Consider the following 18233-nt stretch of genomic DNA (forward strand, 5'->3'; position numbering starts at 1 on the left):
ACACACTCAGCGGACGCTTTATTAGGCGCACCTATCGAGTATCAGGTACGACCCACTTTTGTCCGCCAGGAACAGCCGGTAATCTTTGGGGCGTGGATTGAAACCTAATCCCTGAGGGATTTTGGTCCGCGCTGATTAATCGTGTCACGCGATTCCCGTCGTTTTGTTGGCCCTCGCAAACCTTCCGCTCCAGCTTCCATTGGGTTCTATTGGGTTGAGATCTGGAGACTGTACGGGCCTTTGGAGTGAACCGGAGTCACCGCCGTCTTTGTGGAACCGGCTTTGCGACGCGGTGAGTGACCCTGCTGGACCTGTTACGGAAACGGGTCAACTTCGGCCATAAAGGGATGCACGCGGTAAGCGGCAATGCCTACGTTTGCAGGGGCATTTGTTATGCTCGTTGGTTATCAAGGGGAATGATGTGGACCAAGAAAACCTACACCGGCCCTCCACGCCACCATGTCTTCCCAATGGCACAAGGCGGGATGGATCCGGCTGTTCCAGCTGCTGCGGTCGGGCAAGCGCTGGGCAACGCAGGGTCACGCAGCGAGGACAGAGCGACTGAGACAGAGTTTCTTCCCGCAAGCCATGAGAACTGTCAATGCTGAACTGACCAGGGATCCTGACAGAAAGCACTGAGTCACTGAGGCCTTACTGTACTGTATGTAGCATACTGTACTGCACACTGTGTCACTGTTCTGGGTTACTGCATACTGCGCTGTATTGCCGTTCTGTTCGGTGTAACTGTATTGCTGTGTCGTACTGTTGTATGCTTTACTGTAAATATTTTTACTGCACATATCTGTACTCTATTCCCTTCTATTTTGTACCCCCGCTTTGTATTATCTTTTTGAGTCTTGTTTAATTTTTATTTTATTTTATTTATATTATACTATTCCATTACGTTTAAGGAATCAGTTCGTTTCAGTGAGTTAACTAGGTAGGAATTAGGTTAGCCATTATGTTCAGTTTAGAACTTATTGTGCATAATCTCCGGGTGCGTTGTAAAGGCATTTCACTGCATATATGTATGAACGTACGTATATGCATGCGACGAATAAACCTCTAGAATCTTGAATCTTGAATCCGCCGAATCATGCTGTTTATGCAGAATTCTGTCCAACCATCTGCATCTCTCCATGTGACACAAAATCACCTGTTGCTCGACAAAGTCTGCACACTCCCGTTCTGAACACTCGCAAACGGCTGTTTTCTCAGCATCTGTGGCCTGTCCATGGAATAAGACCGGCCGTTCTCCCCCAAAATAACCCCGTTAACATAGTGCTTTCTCCCACAGAACTGTCACTACTCATCATGGCAGCATTCTGGGATGCTGGACAACTGGACTACACGGTCAAAGATCCCCCCCGTCATACTCAAGACCATTCGATTGCTTGGTCACACAACCCCTAAAAACCCCTGTCTGAGCCTTACATACCGAGTTGCAGCCGGTCACATGATTTGCTGTTCGTATTAACAAGCAGACGTTTCTAATAAAGTACCTCATCCATCATCCAGGCACCCCTTTTGTAGGGAGAAATTTTTTCCACAGATTAGGGAAAAAAGGTTGTTTGTTTTTTAACATCAACGAGCGTGACTAGAATGCTATCATATTTCAAAACATGATATATATGTACCGCAGCTAAATAAGTCGATTTCATTGTAGCCCGAGAAGGTGGTGTGAAGGTGGTAAGCCCCAAGGCATTTCATGCAAGACTGTACGCTGGATTTTCCAACAAGGGTAAAGGTTTTAGTGAGAATTGATAAGAAACACAAATGCAGTGTTGCCGATGTGCAGCCAAACGCACGCACGCACCCACGCACGCACGCCCGCACACACACACACACACACACACACACACACACACACACACAAACTCCATCATGGGAGGTTTTTGACACTATACCGTTGATATAGATAAGGTCCCAGCAGCAGAGCGTCCAAAGAGAGGGAGTGGAGCAGCCGGCTATAGTGACGTCGGGGGTTCTACGGTACTTTTCACGGTCGAGAGGTCAGAGGTCAGAGAGGACTGCGTCCGTGTGATGTGTTTCCCTTGGTAAATCTGTCAGTTCCCAACCATAACGCAAACTATCCGAGCAGCAGTCCCCTCTGCGGGCCTTGCTGCTTTGGTTGGACTGTGGGACGGCGGCCAGGAGCGTCAATATATTGTGCCTGTTGAGGAAGAGAGTTTGGGGGGGGGGGGGGGGGGGGGTCGGATAGAGGGAGGGGCGGGAAACGAAACGCAACCTCAACCCCCTAGTCATCTCCGCACCACTTCCTATCCCATTTCCCATGGGCGTCCAGCGGCGATGTCAGAGGGGGCCTCCAAAGGTGCATTTCACTTTCACTTCGCTTCCAGGAATTGAAATTGAAAACGCCTGGGCCTTTGGATTAAGTCGGCTGCCTCTCGCCTCGCACAGTCTCTGCATCACTCGAGTGGCCGTACGGAGGCATGCCGGATGAAGGCGACCCAACCCTCAAATCATTGTTCAAATTGCAAAGATTAGACATCGGTGTAGGATGGGTATTTTTTATTTAAAGATTAATGACAATGTAAATAAGGCTGCATGCAAATTTGAATGGGAAGCATTATGTTACCTATGTGTATGTGTGCATGTGCGTGCGTGCGTGCGTGCGTGCGTGTGTGTGTGTGTGCGCGTGTGTGTGTAGGCATGTTTATGCTAAACTTTTGCCCCCATGTTGGTGCGGCGGCATGTCCCTCCATAGGGATTTTTCCCTCTTTACTATGGAGAAACAGAGGATTAGTGTGTTTGTGTGTGTATTTGTGTGTGTGTGTGTGTTTGTGTGTGTGTGTGCGCGTGTGTGTGTGTGTAGGCATGTTTATGCTAAACTTTTGGCCCCATGTTGGTGCGGCAGCATGTCCCTCCATAGGGATTTTTCCCTCTTTACTATGGAGAAACAGAGGATTAGTGTGTTTGTGTGTGTATTTGTGTGTGTGTGTGTTTGTGTGTGTGTGTGTGCGCGTGTGTGTGTGTGTAGGCATGTTTATGCTAAACTTTTGCCCCCATGTTGGTGCGGCAGCATGTCCCTCCATAGGGATTTTTCCCTCTTTATTATGGAGAAACAGAGGATGAGTGTGTTTGTGTGTGTGTTCGTGTGTGTGTGTGTGTGTGTGTGTGTGTGTGTGTGTGTGTGTGTGTGTGTGTGTGTGTGTGTGTGTGTGTGTGTGTGTGTGTGTGTGTGTGCGTGCGTGCGTGTGTGTGCGCGTGCGCGCGCGTGTGTGTGTAGTCATGTTTATGCTAAACTTTTGGCCCCATGTTGGTGCAGCAGCATGTCCCTCCATAGGGATTTTTCCCTCTTTATTATGGAGAAATAGAGGATGAGTGAGTGTGTGTGTGTGTGTGTGTGTGAGTTGTGCATGTGTGTGTGCGTGCGTGTGTGCATGCGTGTGCGCGCGTGTGTGTGTGTGTGTCAGATACTGAGAACGAGACACATGCAGAGCATTGGCCTATACATTATTCATTGGCACTGAGAAAGACCTTTGCATCCTGATAGTGCAAAACAAAAGCGCAGGTGCTTTCAGTTTGACAATTCGCTAGGTGGCCATCTGTGATTCACCCGCTGCATCCACTCTGCACCGTGAACTGTGCGGCTCCGACACTGTGGCCTTGAAGATAACGCCGGAGAGAGGGGAAGACACGGGGAGACAAAGAAGCGGGCAGCGTGAAACGCAGCGGAATCCGAGGCTCGCAGGGTTCAGTTTTTTTACCAGGCGGAAAGAGAGAGAGAGCGAGAGAGAGAGAGAGAGAGAGAGAGAGAGAGAGAGGTTAGCGGAGAGGAGGCGAATCAAAGGCGCGCGGCGTTCATCTCCGCGAAGCACACGGAGCCTTGAGGCCCGTCCCTGCAGAGAAATGCAGCTCAGCCTCTTCAGATCCGAACACACACACACACACACACACACACACACACACACACACACACACACACAGGCATGTCCATCCACACAAGCACGTGCCCAGACGCACACCCACACACATGCGCGGATACAGGCGCACGTCCTCATGTGCACGGGGGCGTTCGGGAGGAGAGGAGGCAGGAAAACTCTGCCGTATTCTCCAACAGGTCCAGGCGCTGATTGCAGGATAATAACCCACCACGGCTTGGGGGTGGGGCTCTACGGCGCGCAGGGTCCCACGGCAGGGCCGCCGCATTTCACATTTCAAAATTCTTTGTGGTGGTGCTGCGTGTGTTGGAAAATCGCGGAGGCTGGAAACACATCGGTGACAGCAGGGGTCCAAGCTCCTGTAGCTGTTAGTGAAGGTGCAGCCGGTTAAAAACCAAGACTCAAACTCAAGATGGAGACGCTGAAGTGGGAGACACCTGTAGCTTTGAATTTCAGTCTACGGCAGCCATTTTTGAACGCCTTTTATGGTGAGGTGACCAGATTTGTTTCTTGGTGTTTTAAAGAATGATTGATAAAATTCCTTTTTTTTTTTTTTGCACTCAGCCAGAAGCATGTCTCACAGTACAATTGGGCCCAGGAAGTCGTCCCAAGAAACGGGGAAAAACGGCGATTGTGACGGACGACCCGCGACGGACACTGCGGCGCGACCAAATGCAAATGAAGTCCTCGCGGCCTCCCACACAGCCCTGGCACTGACGGCGCCGTAGAAAAGAAAAAAGGACACGGGACGGTTATCCGCCAGATAAAAGCTCAGCCTGCAGCCACCAGCTCGACGGGAGGAGGAGGAGGGGAGGCTGAACTCTCAAGACCTCTCAGGAACACCCTGTCCCCCCTTCATCCTCCGGTAACCCTCTTCTCTCAGTCTTTCCTCTCCATCAATTATAGAGCCCCTTTTCACCACCGCACGTGGCGTTCTGCATCCAACACACACACACACACACACACACACACACACACACACACACACACACACACACACACACACACACACACACACACACACGACTGACAGACGAACCTGTCAGGTATCTTGGGCATCTCATGACCAATACAAACAAAAAGGACGGACACACAGAAGCGTGTTACACGAGTGTGTGTGTGTGTGTGTGTGTGTGTGTGTGTGTGTGTGCGTTTGTGTGTTTCCTGCCGCTGCGTCTCAAAACACCGTGCTCCTGTTCTTTAAAGAGCAAACGGGGGCTTTTAAAATGTTCACCTACAGCCGAGACAGGGCGAAGAGAGAGAGACAGAGAGAGAGAGAGAGAGAGAGAGAGAGAGAGAGAGAGAGAGAGAGAGAGAGACAGGAGAGTTTCAGGGTCTGAGAGATTTATGAAAGGGATTTTGCGAAAATAAAAAGGAGGAAGAAAGCAACGTCGGGCGAGTCGCCTCGTCTCGTTGCGAGGGGCGAGTCATGTAATGAGTCAAATGGGGCAAAGTCAAGCTGCATCTCTTTACCCTTTCAGGAGAATAACCGGCGTCTTTAAGGGGCTTATGGAGAGGTTGTATTTCTTTGTATGGTACTGGTGTTAGTATTGTGCGTATATTGTATTGTGTATGTCTAAGTGTTACTGTACTTAAGTTGATTTTTCTTTCTCAACTTACTGTATTCAGTTTCGGTTTCGAACACAATCACATTAGTTTAGGGTTTTTGGTTTTTTTTAGTTTTTTTTTGTTTGTTTGACATCAGGGACTGGTTCCATCAAACGGCTGATTTTGGATCGCTCAACAACGGTTAATTAGCTCCCTATGCTTGTGAATGACTGTCAGCCGGCGTTTTGCGGCAATTTGTAAAAAAAAAAATCCGGATCTGGGTGAGCCTTCATTTTGCAGAAAAAAAAGGGAACAGTCGCATATATCAGCGCATGGGACATGACGAGTACTTCTATTTGTAATACTTTAAGTGCATTTGAGTGCAAGCGCTTAAATGCTTGTGCCGATGTAGAAATGTCAAAGTGGTACTTTCACTTTCACTCGAGTCAGTTACAGGCTCTGTGTGCCTCCTCCACCACCGGGCACAGTGTGCCGGGTGCACCTGCTCACAGTGTCCACTAGGGGGAACAGCAGCAAGCCACATCAGCCGGCGCACACCTCAGCCGTTCCCCAACCACGACCAATCGATTTGCAACAGCTTTTAAAAAGAGATAATCTAATCTCATCATCAGGGGACAGGAATGAGGAACTGCTTTCTGATGGGTCTCCCTGGTCACATACCCAGTGTTTACATTATACACATTTTTCTTTGGCCCTTGACCCGACGACCTTTGACCATTGACCCCCTCCCCACTTTGCGTACCAGACAGTTGACGTCCATGCCGGCGTCCAGAAGCGTCTGCACCGTGGAGTGGTGGCCGTTGCGCGCCGCCAGGTGCAGCGGAGTGTGTCGGCGAGTGTGACTGGTCATGAGGTTGGGGTGGGCGCCCACCAGCATGCGGACCACCTGGACGGAGAGAGAGAGGGAGAGAGAGAGAAAGAGAGAGAGAGAGCGACAGAGCAAGATAGAGACAAGAGGAAAGACAGACATAAAGATGAATATAGTTGAACTGCCTTTAATATTGTTGAACTGTGTTTTGTGTGTATGTGTGTGTGTGTGTGTGTGTGTGTGTGTGTGTGTGTGTGTGTGGGTGTGTCCTCTGTCTAGTGTCACCGGCAAGCAGCAAGCAACATTCAAGGGATTTCCCTTCGTTATAATGAAGAGAGAGAGAGAGAGAGAGAGAGAGAGCGAGAGGGAGAAATAGAGAGAGAGACTGAAATGGAGAGATGCGATGAGATGCGATGCAGTGCTGCACTAATACATTATTCATCCAAACCCAGACAGAGCTGTACAACTTGACTGCAATTATCTGACACCCTTCCTGCACAGCAGTGTGTGTGTGTGTGTGTGTGTGTGTGTGTGTGTGTGTGTGAGTGTGGGTGTGGATGTGGGTGTGGGTGTATTTTCTTTCGTCACATCTTTCCACCAAAAAATGAGTCAGCCGGAGTCCTGGTTCGAGCAAGATGTAAAATAATCCACAGTACACAGTGTGAGTTTCTCTTCAGGACACACCTAGAGTGCCGGACTTCTCGGACGGACCTCGCGAGGACCTTCATCAGAAACCCTGATCTGAATCTGTGACTCTGCAATGTCACTTGATCACCTGATTGAGAGCTTTAAAGACGGCCTCCGCCAGATACAGAGCGCTTTACGGGCGAAACGTGCCGCTTGTCCGCTCATAGCTCAGATGGTCGAAGAAGTCGGAATCAATACAGCTCGGACCATTCTGCAAACGGGCCTAAAGTGTGATATTTGGACTGACCTGCAGGCGTCCGTACAGGGCGGCCAGGTCCAGGGGCGTCTCCTGGCGGCTGTTCCTCATGGCGGGATCCGTCAGCTCCTGCAGCAGCACGGACACCACCTCCGAGTGACCGTACTGGGCCGCACAGTGCAGCGCTGTCTCCCGCTCGTGGTTCTACACAGGGATACGGAGGTATTGTCATCATGGGAATTGTCGATACAGAGGTTTGTTTAGTGGCACTTTTCAGGTTTAATGTGTATTCAAGATTCAAGTATATAACCATCTAATAATAATTTTTTTTTACCTACATTTTTTGGCTTCTTGTATATTGCCAATTTTCTTTCTAGTTTTTTTCTGGTTTATTCTATCTTGCCAATTTCGTAGTATTTTTTTCTTTTTACAGGGGTTTATTTTATTTGTATATTTGTATATATATATTTTTTTTAGTTTTTTGTTTGCTTTATTATATATTGCTATTTTTTATATGTTTTTGTTCTTTATTGGTAATTTTCTTTCTTCTTTTTTATCTTTATTAATTTATTATTATTATTATTATTATTATTATTATTATTATTGCCTATTGTTGTTATAATGCTGCTGTTACACAACAATTACCCTCTCCTTGGATGAATGTATCTATCCATCCATCCATCCATCCATCTATCTATAGTATACGGGGGCACAGGAAGATGGACAGAGGTGTGGAGAGGGATATAGAGGAGGAAAGGATTGTGCAAGCAGAGGTGGAAAGGGTATGGGGAGAGGGGGGTGGAGGAAAGGTAAAAGCGGGGGGATGGAGACAGGGCGAGGAGCGGCGTTAATGGGGCGCAGATGTGAGGTGAATGAAGATAACGAGGGAGGAGAAGAGCAATGAGAGGTGGAGGGATGGGGAGAAGGTGGCGGCAGGAAAAGGGGAGAGGACGAGTGGGCGGAAGGCGCGAGGGCAGGAGAGGGCACGAAGGAGAGGGCTGTGAATAAAGAGGAGCGCGGAGGTGTCAAGGGGAAGGGAGGCCGAAGACGGAGAAGAGGAGGCGGAGGAGGGAGACGATTGGACGGTGAAGGATGGAGCAGGGAAAGAGAAAGGGCTCCAAAGTTTTTTTCTCCGTCCTCGTTGGCCACTGGAGTCAGCTTGATTGGTCCATCGGCCGTAAGGGAGATGAACGATAAAGGTATACAAGGAGAGGATATACTGAATGATGTAGTTATTTGTATTTAGTATTTAAAAAGGCTTTACTTTCAAAAGACATAGTTATATAGTATTTTAAGGGCATACCTTATCAAACAATATGCACAATCTGTTATACCTCCGCCAGCATCCATCCTTACCCATCCATCCATATTCCATATTAGTTTCTGTTGGCTGCACTCCAGTTTTTCATTCTTCTAATGGACTTGTCCAGGATACATTTGATTTATCTTATTTACTTCTTTTTTCGTGGATGTTATCTTTTCACGCGCTCAATGTTGATTGATTCTCCGCTGTAATTCCGCCCCCACGACCACTGATAAAGTACAATTTAGTGCAGATTCATCGAAGAAGCTCCCTCTAAGAAACCACACACACATCCACGCACGCACGCATGCACACACACACACACACACACACACACACCTATTACACTCTTTAAAACAATTTTTACTCCCACCAGTCAACGGCTCATTATATCATATTCCGCCCCAGGTCCTTTTTTTCTTTTTTTGCGAGGCACCCTGTAGTTGATATAGAGAGTTCACCGTGAGACACCATCACTGCCTTTGTCAAAGTTATGTTGCCAGGTAATGGGAATATTAAGAATACACAGCAGCGCGTCCTGTTTTATTGTGTTTCGGTGTCCGCGCTGAATAAATAACTACCAGAGGATGTGTAACGCTAAGCCGAGTGAAACAAACAGCGCTGGGGTTCATTTTGCGGGTCGGAGAGCAAGTGCGGGGCGTTGAACCGTCACTGTTTTTATGTGAAGGTCAACGGCAAAGCCGTGCTGTGGATTTTATCTTTTTTTAGGCTGTTTTTTCTTTCTTCTAATGCCTGCCATAAAATTTGCCATATGGGGATAGATAAAACACCAGAGACATAAAAAAGTCAAACCAATTAAGTCGCAAGTGAGGGAATATAATCTTGGTAGAGTGGTGACATGTTTTTTCTGGGTGAACCACTCAGAGGAGGACAAAGAAAAAACATTTCCCACATCACATTCCTCAACCCCTCTTAAAAAAGGATCTGGACAAAATCAAGCTACATGTGATTTCACGTGACACGCTGGCCCCACTTCGGGCTGTGTGTGCGTGTGTGTGTGTGTGTGTGTGTGTGTGTGTGTGTGTGTGTGTGTCTGAGTGTGTGCATAGACTAATGGATGTTTTGGAATTGGGCAACCCTCATGTTCGGGGTCACTGTGATTTTTTTCCCCTCTGCAGGGGATGGGGGGACGGGGAGGGGGGTTAGGTCAGGGGAGGTCCCGGTGGTCCCCTGAGCTTCCCACTACTCATAGTGTAAAAATAGAAAATTAAAAGACTGACTGAGAGAGAGAATTTTTTTGTTTTCAATAGTGCGTTTTATAATTCCTATTCTGTTTCTAATTCATATTATTATTGTTATTATTCGCATTCTTAGCATTATTTTATTATTAAATATTTATCATTTATTGTTTTTGCTTTTATTATTATTTTTATTATTATTATTATTATTATTATTATATCCTTCTGGCATTTTTCGGGCTAAAATTATTTGAGACACGGCAACCGCGGTATGCACAGACATGGTTGGGGTCTTGTTGGAACCGGGACTTTTCAGACATCTTGTGGTTCAAGTTTGATCAATATCGATGTACATTTGGAGCGGGAATAAGTGAATACCTGTGACAAATTTACCGGAAGTTGGAGATAAATTTGTGTAGACTGATCCCGGGATTACGGAAACTCAGAAAACTGTCATATGTACCTAACACGACGAAAATGGACCCTGTGTATTGCTGCCTGCAGCTATATTTTACATTATTATTATTATATAGTTGGATATAGATATTTGTTTATACATCATATACAGTATACAGTATGATAACCGATGCTGTCATTGTTGTTACCATTGTAAGCCATGCTTATTGATAAGTTATTAATGTTAATTCATTGTTGTTGTTGTTGATGTTTTTGTTTTTAATATTATCATTGTTGTTATCAATATTTTGTTATTACTACTGTATAATTGTATGTTTGCTCTGGCAAAGGAAGCAATGTCTTTTCATGCCGATACAGCTCTTTAAATTGAACCGAGTTTGAGAGAGAGAGAGAGAGAGAGAGAGAGAGAGAGAGAGAGAGAGAGGGGAGGTGGGGGGATCCCTCCGTATCTCCCTGAAACACTTTCATCTTTCATCACATGGCTCGCTCTCCCTCCTCTTCCTCCTCCCGGCTCCTTACAACCCTCCCCCTCTCTGCTGCATCGAGAGAGAGAGAGAGAGAGAGTGAGAGAGAGTACAGTGTACAGTAAGCCTCAAAGGAGGTGTGGAGGCGGAGCGGGGGGCTATTCCATCTCTGCGCGCGCGCGCGCGCACACACACACATACACATACACACACATATACATATACACATGCACATGCACATGCACATACACAGACACACACACACACACACACACACACACACACACACACACACACACACACACACACACATACACACACACATACACACACACACCCCTACGCATCCAGACTCCACATGCATGCATAATGAGAGCCTGGCCCGCACGCGATCCGGAGGCGACATCATCACAACATGCTTCTTGGGGTTTGCCCTGGATCTGACCAATCCAATTGCTCCATTTTTGTATCCTACTTGTATTTTCTGCCGTAGACCGCGCACGCCCCCTCCATCCATCACACGTGGATCCCTCTGTCATGCAACATGGAACATGACCGGTGGTGATGGCAAATTTCCCTCGATGAATAGCGAGTCTCAGGTGCTTCGAACCACGTACTGTAATGTACAGCCTGAGCAGCCATGTCCATGTGCCGCCCCGCTTCCCCTCCCCACGTGGAGGGGAAAGCATGGCGGCGGTGGCGGTGGCGGTGGCAGCGGCGGCGCGCGACGGCAGAAAAAAAACAAGATAATTCTTATTTGTGGTTAATTTCATTGCAAAATGGGGAGGGGGTGGGGGCTGGGTCGCGGCGAGGGCTGCGGCGAGGCTTCGGGCGGGGAGGCTGTCGAGCCGCGCGCTCTCTCTCTCTCTCTCTCTCCGGAGCCTTTAGCGAGACAATGCGGCTTTGTCTCCTCCAGTCCAATCCCCCCGCTACGCCTCACACAGGCAGCTTAGGATGGGGAGAACGCAATCCCCTGACAAAATCAGAGCGAGAGGGAAGGGGGGAGGGCGGGAGGGAGGGAGAGAAAGATAGATATGGAGACAGAAAAAGGATTAAAGAGGGCAGGCTGAGGATGACGGACGGGGGGGGGGGGGGGAAGCGGCGCGACGGGCGAGCGACGGAACGGAGCGTAGCCGACGCCGTCCAGGCGAGAAAGAGCGAGAGAGCGCAGAGAGGGAGAGAGGGAATCCTTCCTGCGATCTTTCCGAGGAGGGGTGAGCGCGAGGCGATATATTTCCATTACGCCGGCTCTGACAGCTCGCCGATATCCCCCTCGCGCCGGGGCGCCGTGTCGCCGATTGCGCTCTGTGCAACAGCCCGTCCACTGACGCCGCGTCCGTGCGGAGCGGGGGCATCGCTGACAGGTCTGCGCAAATGTCCGCCGGCGCTCGAACGCCCCAAAATGGTCGTAAACATACGCCGCGCTGTGTAAACAGCAGCATTTGGCGGCGCGTTACGTCTGACGGAATGGCTCGGACTCACGCAGGGGGAGAGGGGGAGCTTTGCGACCGGTTTATCGTTAACGCCGGCGAGGCCCTGGGGTCCTTCCACCGAAACGCCGCTCTCCAGAGTCCGGAGGCCGCACGGGAGTCCCTTCTTTTTTTGACCGACGCGGAGGACTTTGCAGTTCCTCGTTTTTCACCCGCCCCCCTACGTACATGTACACGAGCGTACACTAGGCCGCGCTCGAACCAACCCCTCGTGCTCTACCGGGAGTCGTTCAAGTCGACGGAGCAGAGCAGCTCCGTGACGGCCCCATCAACGTAACGCCCCCTGCGGTGGCCACAGAGTGACCGTTACTTTGAAATCGCGTCTCGACGACGGAACCTAAGAATCGAATTTCCAAGGGGACGTGGTTGTTGGTTGTTGGAATGAACTATGTGTACAGCACATAATTATGTACTGTATGTTTCAGTGTATACTCAGTGTGCACTTTATTAGGTACTACTAAACTACTAATACTCCAAGACCTCTTGTGACCTTTAGTGACTTTTCCCAACAAAATCTTTCGGTTTTCCCTCCACTTTGGGTTGCTACAAACAACAACCACCACTGGAGAATAAATTCCCAATTCACATGTAAACACAACGCCATCCTGACCAGTCGACGGGTATCGAAAAAACAAAAAGAGGTGACGGACCAAACAAGAGTCTCTGCCATTGAGGCGATAATGCGCGTAAATGGCAGAACTACGTAAAGATCTTGGGTACTTCAAATTGACGCTGCGTACGAGGCGCAACAGCCTTACATGCTTGGTACAAATACACACACGTTACAAAAACTTTACATTGTGAGTCTCATTCCATGGCAAATAATATAACATTATTACACTATTACATTATTATATTATAACATTATTACACTATTACATTATTACACTATTACATTATTACATTATTGCACTATTACACCATTACACTACTACATTATACATTATTACACTATTAAATTATTACATTATCACACTATTACATTATTACACTATTACATTACTACACTATTACACTATTACATGATTACATTATAACATTATTACATTATTACATTGTTACACTGTTACATTATTACACTATTACACTATTACATTATTACATTATAACATTATTACCGTTATGTGGGTTGATCAGCACAGGGCTGAATAGAACTCGGAATCGTCAAATAAGTGGGAGCCTCATCAGGCGGGGCCGGGGTCGGAAACCAAATCAGAGTGACCGGAGCGAGGTGTTTGTTTACAAACACACTGTTAAAGGAGTTCGGTCTAACACTGAACTACTGAGGCGCCTGAGACCGGGGAAGACCTGGCAGACGCGCTCGATGTTAAAAATGCTATGCTCACTTGATTGCCCTGTGCTAAACAAAACAAACGCATGCAGACAATCTTGATGTGGAAATCCAAAGTGGTCCATTTATTCCCATACAGCACATTGTTCCATCATCATAGCAACAAGGGGCCGCGCGCAAGCGGTCAAAAACCCTGGGTTCCGGGTCAAACACCGGGTCAAACACCTGCCAACAACATGGTATTTCCTACCTATATACCTGAGGTCAATTTGTAGACATGCCCCACCCAGTGTTACACAAACGAGATTACAACATGAATACAAAACAGCATTTTGGCTCTTACACACACAATACAGATGCGAAGCACGAATGTCTGACTGACAGCAACCCGCCTCATGTTAAAGCTTCCAGAGGGGAACGAGGTAAACGGAGGAGGAGAAAGAGAAGATGTAGGTTAGTGAAATACTGTATGTCTTCCTCCCGATCTATCTATCTATCTATCTATCTATCTATCTATCTATCTATCTATCTATCTATCTATCTATCTATCTATCTATCTATCTATCCATCCATCCATCCATCTCTCATTTTTGCATACTGTATGCAAAATCATGTGTGAGATGAGCAAGAACTCAGACAAGAAGAAGAACAACGGTAGAGAAATGAGTAAATATTGAAATAGAGGGAGAGAGAGAGAGAGAGAGAGAGAAAAGAGAAGTGAAGAGTGACTGACACTTCACAGCCAATTGAACCGTCTCTCATGCTCTTTGACATCCAGCACAGCAGGGAGGGGGGGGGGGGCGCAGGAAACAGATCCCCAAAACCATCCATCAATAATCCATCCATCCATCCATCCATCCTTCTATCATCCATTCATCCTTCTATCATCCATCCGTCCATCTATCCATCATCCATCCATCCATCATCCATCTATCATCCATCCATCCACATATCCATCTGTCCACATATCCATCTATCTATCTATCCATCTATCTATCCATCTATCCATCTATCTGTATATCTATCTATCTATCCATCTATATATCCATATATCCATCTATCTGTATATCTATCTAACTATCTGTATATCTATCTATCCATCCATCTACCCATCCATCCATCTATCCACCTGTTTATATACATCTATCCATCCATCCATCTATCCATCCATCCTTATATCATCTATCCATCCATCTATCTATCTATCCATACAGTACATCCATCCATCATCCATCTATGATCCATCCACCTATCATCCATCCATCTATCGATCCATCCTACCATCCATCTATCACCCATCCATCCATCCATCCAGCTATCATATATCCATCCATCTATCTATCCATATATCCATCTATCCATCTACCTATCTATCCATATATCCATCAATTCATCCACCTATCTATCTATCCATCCGTCTATCCATCCATCCATCTATCCATCCATCCATCATCCATCTATCATCCATCCATCCATCTATCCATCAACCACCCATCCATCATCCATCCGTCCACATATCCATCAGTCTATCCATCCATCTATCCATCTGTATATCTATCATCTCATCTCACTATCATACCATCTACCCATCCATCCATCTATCCACCTGTTTATATCCATCCATCCATCTATCTATCTATTCATACAGTACATCCATCCATCATCCATCTATCCATCCAGCCATCCATCCATCCATTCATCTATCACCCATCCATCCATCCATCCATCTATCATATATCCATCCATCTATATATCCATATATCCATCTATCCATCCACCTATCTATCCGTATATCCATCTATCCGTATATCCATCTATCCGGCCATCATCCATCTATCTATCTATCTATCTATCTATCTATCTATCTATCTATCTATCTATCTATCTATCTATCTATCTATCCATCTATCCATCTATCTATCTATCTATCTATCTATCTATCTATCTATCTATCTATCCATCTATCCATCCATCCATCTCTCATTTTTGCATACTGTATGCAAAATCATGTGTGAGATGAGCAAGACCTCAGACAAGAAGAAAAACAACGGTAGAGAAATGAGTAAATATTGAAAGAGAGGGAGAAAGAGAGAGAGAGAGAAAAGAGAAGTGAAGAGTGACTGACACTTCACAGCCAATTGAACCGTCTCCCATGCTCTTTGACACCCAGCACAGCAGGGGGGGGGCGCAGGAAACAGATCCCAGGCACAGGCACACACACACACACACACACACACACACACACACACACACACACACACAAAGACTCACAAGGTATTGTTATGAAATAATATTAAAGGGCATATCATGCAGGACAGCCATTTCAGTCATTTCTGTGATCAAAAAAAGTGACAAAAAACAAACCTGAAACCAAAGTGGACATGAATTGGACATGACTATTTGCATGTTAATCTTAAATGGGAAGTGAAACTGTACCAATATATGTAGGTATCATGGGGAGGAAAAAAATGTAAAAACAGTGAAGCTGAAAAAGAAGCAGGGCAGGGCTTGTTCTGAAATGAGTCAAGCTGGGAAAAGGCCTTTTTCACATTCCTGGTGAAAGCAAAGACATCCGTGAAAGTAAGTGACGATAACAGCATGTATGCGTGTGTGTGTGTGTGTGTGTGTGTGTGTGTGTGTGTGTGTGTGTGTGCGTGCGTGCGTGCGTGCGTGCGTGGGGAATTCGGAATGAGTGGCCCCAAACAATGTGGTGAAAGCGTTTTGCAGTACGCCTTTAAGATAAAATTGGGGACCCTCAAGGCAATGTTATTCCAATTCCAATGGCACTAATTGATTACTGCGAAAAATTCCACCGCTCTGAGACATCAAAGTGTCTTCGAGCGCGCTATCAAAGTGGCGGCAGCACAATTAAAAGTTTGCTATCACAAGGGACCACAAACACCCCGTCCACAGAGGACCCCGAGAGTGGGTTGGGACTGGCAATGGCCTTGCATGGCGAACAGCGTCGCGCTCAGTTCAATATCTGTTCCCCATCACTTTCCCACAGTCTCGGCACTCAGATTGCAGCAAGCACACAGGTTGGTGAAGAGTTCTGACACTTGGCTAAGATGAATCTTTTTTTTTTTTTTTTTCCCGGGGATCTCTAACCAAGACGCCCATCAGCTGGTACGGCACCGAAACATGACTCAGTGTTCTCGGAATAGATGGGTGGAGTGGGTAGCGTATGAAATATTACTCGTGAGGAAACGCGGCGATGTGCCCCCTTTGAAGCTCGTGTAAAAACACCAGTTGGTGCGACGACGCCTAACGCTCTTCCCAGGGTGTTTCCCCGCACCCGCAGCGAAACATATGGTTTAGTTTATGAGCGCAGTAGCAACGTGCGCAAGGGTGAAGGAGAACACGCGAAATGAAAAGAAAAAAAAAAAAAAAACGACTGACGACCTCGTGACCTTTCCCCTTAGCGCCTCACACAGTGCCCAAGCATCCATCGGCCCAGATGGACCTTTCGCCACGGCCGACGCTCGTTCACAGGAACATTCCCCTCGTCCTGGCTCGCTCCGTTCTCCCCCAGCTCCGATCGCCTTGCCGTCTTCTCTCTCCAGCTTCTCCCGACACGCTGCTGAGGGCGGGAGGCAAGGAGTGGAACAGGAATGGCGTAACCTTCCGTTCCTCCTGCTGGTGGAAACGAAAACATTCCCGGGATGCGGCTGCTGCGCGGGGGCAGGGGGCGGGACGTGCACGTGCACATCTAGCCTTATAGGGTGACCCAGAGGTTGTTGGTTGGTGGGGTTCCCACAAAAAAATAAAATAAATAAACACGGAACACAAACCACACATCTGCTCTGAATTCAGCTGGACAAACAAGACAGATCCACACCAGGCGAGGATATCAAATGTATTCCCCCCCCAGTGAGTTGTCTCGTTCAATTTAATACATTTGTAAAGGAGAATGAGTCTGTTGTGCTTTTGTGTTGCATTGATGCACAACTAGTCGTTCTCAGCTACAGGTAGCCCTATTGTTGTTAGTGGAGGGAGTGATATGAAACATTTCAAAGGTGAATGTCGCCCATTTTCAGCTTTAAAACGGTCTCCGACTCGGCCACTCTGTCTGTATTTTCTTGGAGGAACTCAAGCTCTAGGTTTCCAGGGAGTGAAAGACAATTGAACTGAGGCAGGGAAGGTGGAACTCCAAATAAGGGCATATACGTTACAGCCAGGGAAGGTAGAACTCCAAATAAGGGCATATACGTCACAGCCAGAGAAGGTAGAACGCCAAATAAGGGCATAGTAGGGAAGGTGGAACTCCAAATAAGGGCATAGTAGGGAAGGTGGAACTCCAAATAAGGGCATATACATTACAGCCAGGGAAGGTAGAACTCCAAATAAGGGCATAGTATACATCACAGCCAGGGAAGGTGGAACTCCATATAAGGGCATATACATTGTAGCCAGGGAAGGTAGAACTCCAAATAAGGGCATAGTATACATCACAGCCAGGGAAGGTGGAACTCCATATAAGGGCATATACATTGTAGCCAGGGAAGGCAGAACTCCAAATAAGGGCATATACATCACAGCCAGGGAAGGTGGAACTCCAAATAAGGGCATAGTATACATCACAGCCAGGGAAGGTGGAACTCCATATAAGGGCATATACATTGTAGCCAGGGAAGGTGGAACGCCAAATAAGGGCATAGTAGGGAAGGTGGAACTCCAAATAAGGGCATATACATTACAGCCAGGGAAGGTGGAACGCCAAATAAGGGCATATACATTACAGCCAGGGAAGGTGGAACTCCAAATAAGGGCATATACATTACAGCCAGGGAAGGTGGAACGCCAAATAAGGGCATATACATCACAGCCGGGGAGGCGAAATCCAAATAAGGGCATACTGTATACTTGTACGTCACAGCCAAGGTGAAGCTTCCCCTGTAGCGGAA

At 47.2% G+C, this 18233-nt stretch overlaps 1 protein-coding gene across 3 annotated transcripts in view; it reads right to left on the reverse strand.

Moving 5' to 3' along the window:
• Nucleotides 1–18233, reverse strand: part of anks1b (ankyrin repeat and sterile alpha motif domain containing 1B) — a gene marked incomplete at its 5' end in the record, with an annotated part of 200103 nt that overhangs the window by 132799 nt on the left and 49071 nt on the right. For all 3 annotated transcript variants that reach the window (XM_080022088.1, XM_080022087.1, XM_080022092.1), the window contains 2 exons: nt 6217–6360; nt 7217–7369. In XM_080022088.1, coding sequence (XP_079878214.1) covers nt 6217–6360; nt 7217–7369 — 297 coding nt within the window. The remainder of the gene's footprint in view (nt 1–6216; nt 6361–7216; nt 7370–18233) is intronic.

This window comes from Zeus faber (assembly GCF_960531495.2).
Source record: "Zeus faber genome assembly, chromosome: 21".
Taxonomy (NCBI): Eukaryota; Metazoa; Chordata; class Actinopteri; order Zeiformes; family Zeidae; genus Zeus; species Zeus faber.